At 43.4% G+C, this 13,563-nt stretch overlaps 2 protein-coding genes across 6 annotated transcripts in view; both read right to left on the bottom strand.

Moving 5' to 3' along the window:
* FKTN (fukutin) overlaps positions 1-2,040 on the bottom strand; it is a 35,809-nt gene extending 33,769 nt beyond the window's left edge. For all 4 annotated transcript variants that reach the window (XM_074994617.1, XM_074994619.1, XM_074994620.1 and 1 more), the window contains exon 1: positions 1,984-2,040. The gene's annotated coding sequence lies outside the window, so the exon portion shown is untranslated. The remainder of the gene's footprint in view (positions 1-1,983) is intronic.
* A 1,905-nt stretch (positions 2,041-3,945) lies between these two features.
* FSD1L (fibronectin type III and SPRY domain containing 1 like) overlaps positions 3,946-13,563 on the bottom strand; it is a 48,947-nt gene continuing 39,329 nt past the window's right edge. For both annotated transcript variants that reach the window (XM_074994615.1, XM_074994616.1), the window contains 2 exons: positions 10,847-10,935; positions 3,946-8,789 (listed from right to left, as the gene is read on the bottom strand). In XM_074994615.1, coding sequence (XP_074850716.1) covers positions 8,667-8,789; positions 10,847-10,935 — 212 coding nt within the window. In that variant the 3' untranslated portion in view covers positions 3,946-8,666. The remainder of the gene's footprint in view (positions 8,790-10,846; positions 10,936-13,563) is intronic.

Below are 13,563 nucleotides of genomic sequence, written 5' to 3'. Positions count from 1 at the left end.
ATGACTGCTTTTTTTTGTTTTGTTAAGATACAGACTAAGATAGCTATCTGTTACTATTCATCATATATGGACATTTTCTCTCAGGTCAGACTGGCAATGACTAGGCTTAAGGGATGCTACTTTTCTCTGCAGATAGTGGGTGTAGTCCCTTGCCAGACTCACTCAATCCTTGACATTGCAGCACTCTCTTTATTCTCTGCCTGTGGTACCCAAAAATCTAATCAATATGAGTTGTAATACTTTGGTCTCTGTTGGTCATAAGGTTTCCTGTGGGTGCTGGCAGGTGAGTCAGACTAAATTAGCAGTTTTCAACCTTTTTCATGCAGATCCTTAACATTTTCACAATGGAAATCTTATGCAGTCTGCAGAGCCCTAGGGGCTGCGGACCAAAGGTTAAGAAGCACTGGACTAGATCGGGGTGTGCAAAGTGGGGCAGTCCCCTTTGGGATGGGGGGTACAGCACGATTGCCTGCTGGGTCTCTGGCTCAACCACCTCATTTAAAAAATGTTACTGTCTTTACACCTGACTATTCATATTTATATACTACTTAAAAACTTTTTTTTTTTTAAAACATTCTACGTCCTTATTTTCTTACATGTGCCTAAAGGTTTTTTGTTTTTGTCTTTTTTTCCTCATAGAAACATAACCAACATTTATCAGTTTGGATTACATTAGACGGGGGGGGGGGGGGGGGGGTTGCTAATTGCAGGGATGTAAAGTGGCATTCAACAAAAAAAAGTTTGCTCACCCCTGGACTAGATGAGTTAGTGGTTTGTTCTTGTCTTAAATCCTACAATCGGAGGACTCATTCACCTTTGAAAAGCATACTGAGCATAGTAAGTGCTAAATACGATCAATGTTTCCTGTACGCTGGGTGCTTGTGTTGCTCAGGAGAGATTCAGATGCCACCCAGCTGCTTAGCAGAGCACCCACAGCCAAGATGTTTTTTCAATTAGCAGTAACAACAAGAATTCCTGTGGCACCTTATAGGCTACGTCTACACTAGCCCCAAACTTCGAAATGGCCACGCAAATGGCCATTCTGAAGTTTACTAATGAAGCGCTGAAATGCATATTCAACGCTTCATTAGCATTTGGGCGGCCGCGGTACTTCGAAATTGACGCGCCTCGCCACCGCGTGGCTCTTCCCGACGGGGCTTCTTTTCAAAAGGACCCCGGCTACTTTAAAGTCCCCTTATTCCTATGAGCAGATGGGAATAAGGGGACTTTGAAGTAGCCGGCGTCCTTTTGAAAAGGAGCCCCGTCGGGACGAGCCCCTCCAATTTCGAAGTGCCACGGCCGCCCGCATGCTACTGAAGCGCTGAATATGCATTTCAGCGCTTCATTAGTAAACTTCAGAATGGCCATTTGCATGGCCATTTCGAAGTTTGGGGCTAGTGTAGACACGGCCTGTCTAGACTAACAGGTATTTCAGAGCACAAGCTTTCATGGGCAAAGACCCGCTTCATGGTGCATCGGACAAAGTGCGCCTGTGGCCAGGAAAGCTAATGCTCCAAAATATGTCAGTCTATAAGGTGCCACGGGACTGCTCGTTGTCAAAGATAACAGACTAACGCGGCTCTCTCCCCGGTACTTTAGTTAGCGGTGCACACCCGCACGTGCCTCAGGGCACGCGCCAAAACTTGCCCCCCACGCGGAGCGAAGCGCTAGGAAGGAACGCTGAGCGCTGGCGCGTGTGCACGCGCAGGTCTGTGTGCACACCCCTAGAACCACAGGACCCCCCGGCCCAGGACACAGCTGGAGTCCGAGACCCCAGACTCCCCCGACACCAGCGGGCAGGCTCAGCAGCTCGCCGCGAGCGCCCCCCAGCCTCGCTCTCGGCAGGCCGCACGGGCCGGCTCGGGACCGGGCCACGCAAACAGTGGCAGCGGATTGCATCCGCCCGGCCGCCGCCGCCCTCCCCCCGCCCCGCACCGGCATGAAGGCAGGGACGCGCCCCCTCCGCCGCCCCAGTCCCGTTACCTGGGCAGCCGCCGCAGTCGCGCTTTGCAGCAGCCGTAAAACACGACTGCGTCCTCGCGACATCCGAGAGTCTGCGGGCTAAGGGGGGGGGGGGGGACAGTCCGCGCATGCGTCGGGAAGGAAACGAGGCCCTCGAGCTGGCTGCGCGCTCTGCTGGTGCAAAGCGGTCGCTGCAGCCTCCAGCGTGCCGGAAGTGTGTGTGAGGCGACGGGCGTTGCTGCTGCCCCTCGTCCCCAGAGGCCGGACCTGCCTCACAGCGACTCGTGTGCCAGCGCCGAACCCCGCGGGGGAGAGCCGACGGCGTGGCGGGCGTGCAGGCCCGCTCCCCACAGGCAGGGCCCGTGCCCGAGTCCCTCACCTTCGGCTGCGCCCGCTGCCTGCGGGGGGTCTCCCCCGATCACCGCCGGGCCGCGACTAGCTGCTGCCCGCGGGGTGATGTACAGCGCCGTGCGCCTGAGGCAGACTAGGCCCGCAGCCGCCAGCAGCTGCCTGGCCTGGAGCGAGAGAGGACGACTCCTCCTCCTCCCCCCAACTGGTCGAAGTAGCATGGCTGGACTTAGCCCACCTTATTTCCAGGTGCCCCTCTCTGGGCTGGAGACAGGATGACACACCTCTTTGTGGGTGTACACTCATGCCCAGGAGTCCCCCCCCCCGCTTTCTGGGTAGGGGCAAGTGTTGACAGCTGCAAAATTGATTTTTGGTACACACTTAGCACACCTAAAATTACACAGCAGCCCCTGCTATTCACAGTAAGTATAGGCCCTGCTCCAGCCCAAGGGGGAGATGTTGCTTTGCTTCAACACCTTCTTACCATCCAACCTAAAATTCAGCTTTAGATGGTGAGCCAGAGCAGTGGTGGTCTTAAATCCACAGTGAAGATACACCTTAGAGGATGTCCATAGCTAGGGGAACTGAATAAATACTTTTAGAATAAATGGACCTAGTTTGTTATGCTGCTTTAAAATTGGCTAGCTACCATCACCCTAACAGGCATTCAGAAGAGTGGAAGTAAACAGGTGAGGTGGAAAAACTGCAATAGAGACCTGCCAAGATGCACATACAATTGACATTCTATTACACTACATTGCTTTGACCGCTGAAGACAGCGGGCAGCCTACTTACACCCCCTGCATCATTGGAGGTAAGAAGTAGTTTCCTAAGTGGGTCAGCTTACTGCTGGTGTGATGCAAATCCCACTGCTTGTCAGTCCCCTGATGTTCTGTATTTTTTATGCTGCTGAAAAATTGTTGTATAAGACTAAAGCCTGGTCTGTATTAGGGATCAAAATCCATCCCAGATACACAATTCTAGTTATGCTAATTGCTTGGCTAGAAACCATGTAGCAGGATCAACTTTGTTCCCTCATGTAGGTTGGGGTTCTTCAGGCTGTCATCTCAGTCCATGCCTCAGCGTGGAGTACCAGAATTGACAGCAGAGCCCAGAGAGATTGAAGACATGGCAAAATTTCACATGCAACAAAAACTAACCCCCACACCCCCCTGCACCCTGCCCCATAAGTAGAGAGACACCCTAAATGGTGAATGCAAGTGTTTTGCTGAAATTGAGGTAGAGGTTTATAATTGTTACAAGGCTCCAGCTTGACCATATTGGAGGTTGCTATCTGAATAGTTTGAATTAAATAATGAATAAAAACCTCAATGATTACATTAGGAAAACATTGAAAAAATGGTGTTTGAGATAAGAAGTGAGGAAAAAAGTGAACATGAATTCAGAAGAACTATGGAATGGTCATGCATTGTACTCATGTAAACTTGTTTTTTTTAAATTTAATATTACGTCAAGTTTGGTTTTGATTCTAATCTAACACTTGCAATACAGAACACACCCATATCTTAAAGCTCTGGTAAAAGCATCTCTCCACCTGAAATATAAACTTATTTCAGCCAAAATATGATACTGTCCTCCTCTGGCATAAAAAAAAATCAAAACATTGCAACAAGGGTATTATGCAGCTAATGTTCCAATATTAATTTATTAATACAAAATGTTTGTAAGACATACACGCACAGTTTGAGTTAAAGACACAGCAAATAAGATACTCTGTGGGCTCTAAGGCACCCCTGTAGTGCTGCTATGACAGGTCTGTCATCTTGAAATACTTGACAAAGGAATTAAGCACTGATTACAGAATACCTGAGGTATTGTCAAAGTGGTGTACATAAAAATCAATGTGCAACCTGTAAAGTAAAAAAAAAAAAAAAAAAAAACAAAAAAAAAAAACCAATGTCAATTCAGAATCAAGTACACTCAACACATGCCACAGCAGGAGCCATGATTATAAGCTCCGTTCATGAAAGGCACATGCACAGCAGAGGTGTTCAAAACAATAGGAGGGGAGCAAAAAAGCTTTGCCTTACAGTTAGATGTGCATAACGATGACTTCACAGTGTTTGGGAAAACAAAATCCAGATTTCCCCCCTCCAAAAGGGAATAAAGTGTTCAGAAAAATTGAGTTTAGGCAGATCACACTTGAACTAATCTACCAAAATGGTTCAAATCCACAGTCTATGCTCAGAAGAATACAGATCATATATTTTTTTAATCAGATTTTTCACTATAGTAACCAGTTAGTTTACCCATCTTGTATGGAGGTGTGAAGGAACTGTCATTTAGAAGAGAGACATAGCAGAAGGATATATATGCTTCTGCAACCTTGCTACACAGGTCAAGTAGTTAATTTTCCAAGCTTTATGAAGGACCAAGGAAATTAAGTCTAAACTGAATTCAATCACTACCCTTTTATACCCCATACCCAAAGACAAAAAGGCATGAATGCACATGTGTAAATCAACAATGCTGTAAACAGCTAAATCCCCCTTCACTAGATTCACATACATTTGCATAAAAAGGCAGTGGATGTATTTTTACAGTTTACCACAATGTTACAAATTCTTTATTATGCCCTGGTAACAAAATAGAAATAATGTAATTTACAAAGACTAGTAATAATGCTTAAACCAAACTTTTCTAAGTATACAGAAATACCATTTCAAAAAGGTAAATCAAAAATTTTTTACAAGACAACTCAGTTTTGCTACAACCTTCCCATCCCCATTCCCCCATACTTGAATTTTACAATGAGCAAAGCCAATGGGTTACTTACATGCTTGGATACACTGTGCTAGACACAAATCTTGCAGAAATCCAACATGAACTATGCCAGAACCACCACTGAAAAGGGTTGCAAGTTTGCCCAATCAAGTCAAGTGAGAGTAGCCTCCAATACAACTCACATGCCAGAAACAGTCTAAAAGGTATTCACACATTCTTCCTGTATCTACTCACTCCAAAGCAGCAGCCAGTAAGTTACCTTTTGTTACACTATCTAAAAACAGTACCTAACGTGCTATGCAATACCCTTAATGTACCTGTACTTCCACAAGTTTAAAAAGCAGATCTGCAAGATGTTAATGCAAATCATAATCTAAGAAAAAAATCTAAAGTGCTTAAGGCAATTCCTCATCTCCATATTCTATTTACTAAAAAAAGAAATGAGACTTAGCAGCAAAAGTCAGTCATAGTACTAAATACTTCAGCTTGTTTCAAACTAAGCTACGATAATAGTTTTAGAAAAAATTCAATTCCATTGTTTACACCTTATGCATAATCAAGTATACCTTGCAGGTTTCCTTACCATTTGCATATGTTCAAGTAAATTTATCTTCATTCAAATTTTGAGTTTGACTTAGTAATTACTGTTTCTTCCTTAACCATGTTAACTTGTAGCATACACTTTTACATAGCTAAACTATCCCAGATTGAAGGGTAGAGAGAGACAACAGAAACTAACCTTTAGTACCATCAACTAAAGTCTCAAAATGGACACAAAGCTTACAGCTCCTGCTAATCACAATTTTGACTGCCATCCTGCATGCATCTAAACTCTCTCCATTCACTGGATGTTATGGATACTCACATTGCTGCCTTAAGGGCGTGAGTCTGCAAAAATCAAGGTAATTAGATGGCTGAAGCCAATTCATATGTTAATTAGCTCATTTAGTGCAAAACCAATCACTTTGTCAAATTTTCAAATTTTTTAAATTTTGAAAAGTACAGCAAAGGAGAGAACACATTAGAAGCTGATTTATACAAACTGCATTATAAAAATGCATATACATTTAATTTTTTTTAATGCAGAACTGAATACCAGCAAAGGGAATCAGCTTATCCTCAGTTTCTTAAAGGAGTACCAAGTGCTGTACAACACCACCACTAGACATTGAGGGCCAAATTCAATGCTGAATAAAACCGATTACATCTGATTTTGCTTTTTATCTCCAAAGTAACTGCACAAGATTTCTTCACTGAATTTTCCTAGAAGGGGAAGGATTGCGAGGCTCTAAAACTTTGATGAAAGTCTGTTTCCAGGGACTGAATGTGCATGGGGAAAGGTGGTTTTCAGCCATCCCCTCAATTCAGTTCCTAAGAAGGGAGGCATGTCACCACAGCCATAAGCATCATGCTTATAGAAAAGTCTTAGTGTGAGTGCACTATAAAATATACCACTATTTATAGAATTAAAATGTGAAAACACTGTCCTTTTGCAGACCATTTTTTGGGACCCTTGACTAGAGTAGAAAGGGGAACACTGATTAAAAGTGGCTAAAATGGATTTAAACACAAAGTACAAAACTTCAATACTTTTCTACTAAAATATTCTCAACTCTCACCAACATGAATTTTTACTACTGTATGTTACTACTAAATTTGCTGCTAGTGACTGGATCCTTAGACATAACTCTCCAAGTTCTCAAATTAGTAGCCGTTGCCTCAAAAGGGAGAAATTTGTGGAGAACAGACATCTAGATAGAATGGGAGGGGTCTGAATCTGATCTATTTATAAACAAAGTCCCACTATACTGAAGGGTGAATCTGTTTAAAAAACTGGAGTGCAGTATATTAGTCCCGGGGGAATTCTGCAGTTTTACTCTGGTTCCAAATTCAACAAGGCAGGATTCCCACAAGAATAATTTAAGTATATGAACCATAAACAAAGCAATCTACATTAGCAATCTTTGCAAAGGGGTATGAAATAACCTAGGATTGGCAACCACTTAACGTGGGAGGAGGAGGAGGAGGAGAACATGTGCAGAAGTCTAGTAACAGTTCAATGCCCTGTCCTGTTTCAGGGAGGGGAATGGGAAGACATTCAGTCCCATGAAAGGAGTGAGAAAGATTTAGTCAGCACAACCAGAATCACTTCATTCTGGAGATCACATGCAGTAAGGAAAAAAGAGTAGGGAACCTGTCAGAAAGGAGGGTGCATTTTTAAAAAAAGAAAGCACACAAGAACTTGCAGGGGTCCAGAACCAACAAATCTGATACAACGTGGCCCTACCTATTTAAACTATGCTCTTGTATTTTTAAGCCAGTAGCTTTCCAGTTCTGTATTCTCATTCCATTTAGATTTAATGTTTTGCCTGTGAATAGTAAGAACCATGCATTAACTCTGTTAGAAATGATACAGGTGGAGCTGAGCAGTAAGCAATGTGCTGCCCAGTTTGAGATATTCATAATGCTTTGCTTTTTTGAAAGGTGCAAGAGTGCATATAGTAGACTGCATTACCATTAAATGATCTGCCACATTAGTGTGCAAGATGGCTATTTCGCAAAATTAATGTTGCTACACTTTAATGAACTGTCCTAACTGCAACACACAATGAGGTCTGGGCTGTCTATTCTTAAGTTTTAGCTTGGAGCATTGACGACATCTTAAAACCCCTGCCCCCACTACTATCATGACCCTTGCATGTTTACACACTTCAAACTCATTAGAAAGCTTTAAATCTATTATATAAATATCTGAAACAGAATAAAACACTGTTTAAACCGCATATTAAAAAGACTAATATAGAAAGTATGGAAGCACTTTAAAGCCTAACCATACTCCAAGCTGAAGGCTTAAGAGTGCTATAGCTGAAATCTTATCAAGGGCAGTACAGATCAGGAATGCTCTAAGAACATTGGTGTAAAACTGATGTAGAGTCTTTGTTTTCACTAAATTGCACTGCAGGATTACCGATCTTGTGTTCTAATTACAAATAGTTTAAGATATTCTGCCCTGTGCCCATTTAAACAACTAGAGACCACCACAAAAATGACACTATTTATTCAACTAATTCCAAAAGGTAGCCAATCTGTGTTAAAGTCACATGAGCTACTCTAAACAGCTCAGGTCTCAAACTTGCATCGTGCTATATCCATATGTAGAAATGTGAAGGACTGGTTACTTCAGAGCATCACATATTTAAAGCTTCCATTCAGGACCTCAAAAAAATGGAACTCCTTTTCAGGGTGGAAGAACAAGAAGAGAAGAGAATAGTGGTTAGTGCTTTTCAAACTAAGACCACACCTGCCATGTGCAGTTATACTGAAATGATCAGGTATCTAATACAATCAAATTCAGTCTAATGTAAAGCACATTGCTACAGCTCTTGACTTCCCCATCTAAACAGCAAAAAGTCAGTTGAGCTTTCATCTGGCTTTCTGGATTCACAGTATGTTTGCTAGTACTTTAGCCCAGAACCTTTGCATTACTGGTGCCCAGGCCTTAAAGCAGCAGTGGGTAGCAAAGCCAGTCAATGCACTGCTCACAAGCTCCTGTGAGCAGCATCTGCACAAAAAGCCCACTCAAACTGGAGCAATGTATCTAAGTAGACATGTTATTGGGTAACATTAGTTAGGCTGCTTGCTGAACCGCTCAATCCATTTTCACTCTTCTGGAGCATTTTCACAGCACTTGGCACCTGCAGTCCAGTACTCAACGCAAGTCCACCGCACCAGACCTAGAAGATAAATTATGCAAAAGCAACAATGAGTCAATTTTAAAGCCAGTAACATCCATTACTTCCCCCACCCACATTTCTAAAAGGAAATTAAAGACAAACTTCACGTCCTAAAACTATGGTTGTCCTTTTCCAGAGAACCCCTCCTTTCTACTCTTTAGTAAACACACTGGATAGGAAATTCTACTAAGTGTTATTTTATAGCTTCTCTCTGCCCACTTCACATTTCCATCTTCCTGGCTGAGACGATTTATTGTCACTCCTGAACTACTTGGGAAACAGCTATAAACTCACTAGTCTGAAAACCAGCAAATCAGGGATTTCAATAGTTATTTTTCATTTTCTGCAAGCATCTCTTATAACAGCAGCATAAAGTGCCAGGCACTGCTCAACAACAACCCTCTGCAGATTTTGAGAGGCACTGCCTAGTACACAGCGATATCTTGACAAAGATTGGCAGGGGGAACAAGGGGGCTGAAGAATAGAAAAATCATAAGAAAGGTCTTCAAGGATTGAAGGAATAAGGACCCAGTAATTGAACTAAAATACGGTTTTAGCCCAAAACATTGTGCCATGCCAACCTGATTTAAGATACTGATTTTTTTCCAGACAGACAAAGGAAATGCAATAGATCTATGCTACATGGATTTGTGTTCCATAGAGAAGATGGGGAATATTATGATAATTTAAAGGCAGTTATGGACCTGGTCATGACAACAGGCCATACAAAATGTATTTTGTCAGTAGATTACTAGCAGAGTTCTTCACGGCAATGTTTTGGAACTGGTTTTAACATTTACATTCATGACCTTGGCATAGAGTGTGCACTAAAAAAATTTGCCCAAGCAATCTTAATTCTGTCCCCTTGTGTATCGAATAATACAGAGGTCCCGAAATAGGATACTGTATTGAGACATAACATGCATATGCACAGAGGCGATAGAATTTAAAGATGCCCGTGCATCCTTACATCTGGTATTTCTTTCCCTGAATGACAGCAAACTTTTTTTTTTTTTTTTTTTAAAAACAAGTTAGTGTGTAATTAGCCTCCTCACCCAACACATTCTTAGCAATGTTTGAATCTTCAGCAGTGCATCACAGATAGCACTCTTGTCCTGTAGCTCAAGCAGTAGCATTCTCAGAGAAGGGGCTGAACCAAAGTTCAGGTGCTTGGGTTGGGGGAGATGAGGGGGAAAAGAAGCCTAGCCAAGCCCAGTTGTGTCCCTTTACACAATGTTAGCTGGAGCTCCTGCCCCGTGTGCTGCCCCCAGAAGGGGATGCTCAGCCTGCACTCTCACACTACTGCCACTTCGACAGCTCCCAGAAAAACCATGCTCTGCTGCTGCAGGACAAGCTAGCCTAGCTAGATGGTGTACTTGGTTATTCTGGCACAGTTGCCAAGTGCAAGAAAGAAAACGGCAATTTGGAAGCTTCTGTTGAAGATACAACCTTAACAGACACCCCTACCTCATAATGAAGTGTTACCACAAACAAAAGATGAGAGCAGGAGTCTGCAACCAAGAGCAAGAGGCAGCATATTTTTCCTCAACTGAGTTAAAAAACCTCAGTTCAAGAGCTGCACTGCATATGAATAGGAGACTAATAATTCAAAATATTTTTTATAACCCTTATTTTAAGAACAGTGCATACGCAATGATTTGTAATGCAATACACATTTCCGGCAGGACTTCCACAAACTGTGCGTGTTTGTATCACTGTCTTCCAGACTTTCACTCCCAAACTCTTGCTGGAGGATGCTAGGGGGAGTTACCCAAACATTTTGAGATCACATATCGTTTGCTATTTAGATATGAGTTGTTCATTTTGGGGTTTTTAGATGTTTATCAAAAATAATCTTTTTTTTTTAAAATAACCTTTGCAATTATAGCATTGGGAGCCACAAAAGTCCCTAAAGACCTGCAGGTTGCAGATCCCTGGATGACAGCTTCTCAAAGAAAATGCTCACAAGAATTCTATGCCAAGTACTAAGCAAATCAAACAGAGGTCAAAAAACAAATCAGTGCTAAAAGTAGAAATAAAGTTAACTGGGTACTGACCATGAAACCTGGTAGTAGTGGTTGGGTAAATTTTGTTTTGAAGGTATGCAACAACTGCTTTGAACTTGCATTATAAAATGAGAGCTGACCTGAAAGAGAAAAGCAGGTTTTACAATAAATTGTATTTACGCATTGATAAACATCCAAAATTGATCAACACTGAAAAACAAACTGACCCCCCACCCACCCCAAGGCATTAAAGTGACAGGTACCCCTCAGGCAACCAGCCTAACCATAGAATCCTAGGGCTAGAAGGGACCTCAGGAGGTCATCTGGTCCAGCCCCATGCTTCAAGCAGGAGCAACCCCCACTAAGTCATCCCAGCCAGGACCCTTGTCAAGCCAGGACTTAAAAGCCTGGAGGGATGGAGAATCCACCACCTCTCTAGACAACGCATTCCAGTGCTTCACCACCCTCCTGGTGAAGCAGTCTTTCTTAATAGCCAGCCTACACATCTCCCTCTTCAACTTCAGACCATTGCTCCTTGTTCTGCCATCTGACACTGACAACAGTTTCTCACCCTCCTCTTTAGTGCTCCCCTTCAGGAAGTTGAAGGCTGGTATTAAATCACCCTTAAGTCTTCTCTTCTGTAAGCTAAACAAGCCCAAACCCCTCAGCCTATCCTCATAGGTCTTGTGCTCTCGCCCCTTAATCATTTGTTGCCCTCTGCTGAACCTGTTCCAGCAAATCCACATCCTTTCTATACTGGGGAGCCCAAAACAGGACACAATATTCCAGATGTGGCCTCACCAGTGCCGAATAGAGGGGAACAACTACTTCTCTAGATGTGCTCGAAACGCTCCTCGTAATGCATCGTAGTATGCCATTAGCCTTCTTGGCTACAAGGGCACACTGTTTACTCATATCCAGCATTTCATCCACCATAACTCCTAGCTCCCTTTCTGTCATACTGCTGCTGAGCCAGTCAGTTACCAGCTGATAACAATGCTTGGATTCTGCTGTCCCAGGTGCAGGATTCTACAATTTTCCTTGTTGAACCACATCAGATTTCTTTTGGCCCAGTCTTCCAATTTATCCAGGTCACTCTGGATTCTCTATCTACCTCTCCCCTACTTGTGTGTCATCCACAAACTTGCTGAGCGCAATCCACTCCCTCATCCAGGTCACTAATAAAGATGTTGAACGACGCCGGCCCCAGAACCGAGCCTGGCAAAATGTCAGCAAGAAAAAACTTATTCACTTGTGAAAACTGGAACAGTATGATACTGGTTTTACATCTGTAGTTCGTTAAGTTCTTATGCCTGCTAATGTCAGAAGTTGCTACTAGATCAAAAAGCCATCTCTTCTTCTGTTAAAGGAACTACAACTAGTTCCATGTAATGCACTTCCTTATTTCAGCAAGCAATCAAACACTACCTTTACAGAGCTGTGTCCTAGCTTTGTTTGCTAACTGCATAGAAAAGGTCACAACATACCATCAGTGGCTCAACAGTAGTACAGATCTATGAACAGCAGCAATCCAAGCCACTTGGAGACACCATGGCAAAGGTAAGGACTAAGGCAATATAAGGCTGCATTTACACTATGAGAAATTCAAATTTAAGGCAGGTAGCTCGATATTACCATGTGACTGTCTTTAAATACTACACTCTTGATTTTGGGAGCACTAATATCAAGATTACAAAATTGCAGTTACCTGACAGTTACAGCATCAAGCTCAAATTCAAAAATTCAAAATAAAGCCCACTGTGGAAGTGCCATGTTTTAAAGTCAAATTTATTAGCCTCCAGAGGTGTCCCATATGTAACCCACAGCACCCCCTCATTGCTCTGCTCTGGCCGCTGCTCTCCAGTAATAGGACAACTGTGAATTTCAAAAGCAGGAACAGCAAGCCTGTGGCTGTGGATTCATATTTGTAGGAGAGCCTGAGAAAGGTCTCTTCGCAATTAGCCCTGTGAGCATGTCTACCCACTACAACTATCCCCTGCAGGGAGTTTGTGGTTCTGCCTTCACGCTCGTTATTTTTCTGTGCTGCCTGGTGCCTGCTGCCCTGTCACAACATGTGGCAACAAAGCTGTTGTGGGGGGTTGCGCTTCCGTAAGATGCTGAGAAACTTCTCCGTGGTTCACATGTGTGCAACCCCCCTCCCCCCCCCACAGGAGCCATGGAGTAGGGGTCTTTCCTGCACTCAGCCACATCACATGGGTAGCTCCCGACGCAATAAAAAGGGACATGCCTGCCACTGGGTACTGACCATGCTGCCAAGCAGCACCGTGTCCTAGCTTGCATACATTTAGGGCTCCAAGGGGGGAAAAAGATATTTGGTCGGGGAGAAAGTCTCCCCCCACCCCAAGTGGCTAAGACAGTTGGGGGGGGGCACGTGGGAGAACACTTCAGCTACTTCAACAGTCCTAGTGGCTCTGCAGCCACAGACCACAGCACCCCGCGACACCCCACCAAAAATATTTTCAGGAGCTTGCTGCCCATTGCAGACACCTGCTAGTTTGATATTTCGGTTATAAAATTTTTGCTAACATTTATCTGTCTTCATGCTTTCACCCTGCAGAAACATGGGGGGGGGGGGGGGTCATTGAGATGCCTATTATAAGTGCAGTGTGTGATATTTTACTTCCATCACCCGTGCTGGCAATATCTGTGTAGTGAAACAAAGTCAAAAATCTTCTTTTCTAGACATTTCTATCCTTTCTTCTAACTTTGAGAATATAGTCTGGGCTCCTGTATTATCTTCAGGCATC

The sequence above is a fragment of the Carettochelys insculpta genome, chromosome 5 (assembly GCF_033958435.1).
Source record: "Carettochelys insculpta isolate YL-2023 chromosome 5, ASM3395843v1, whole genome shotgun sequence".
Taxonomy (NCBI): domain Eukaryota; kingdom Metazoa; phylum Chordata; order Testudines; family Carettochelyidae; genus Carettochelys; species Carettochelys insculpta.
Note: the sequence above shows the minus strand (reverse complement) of the source record. Positions and strands in the feature narration are given on the sequence as shown.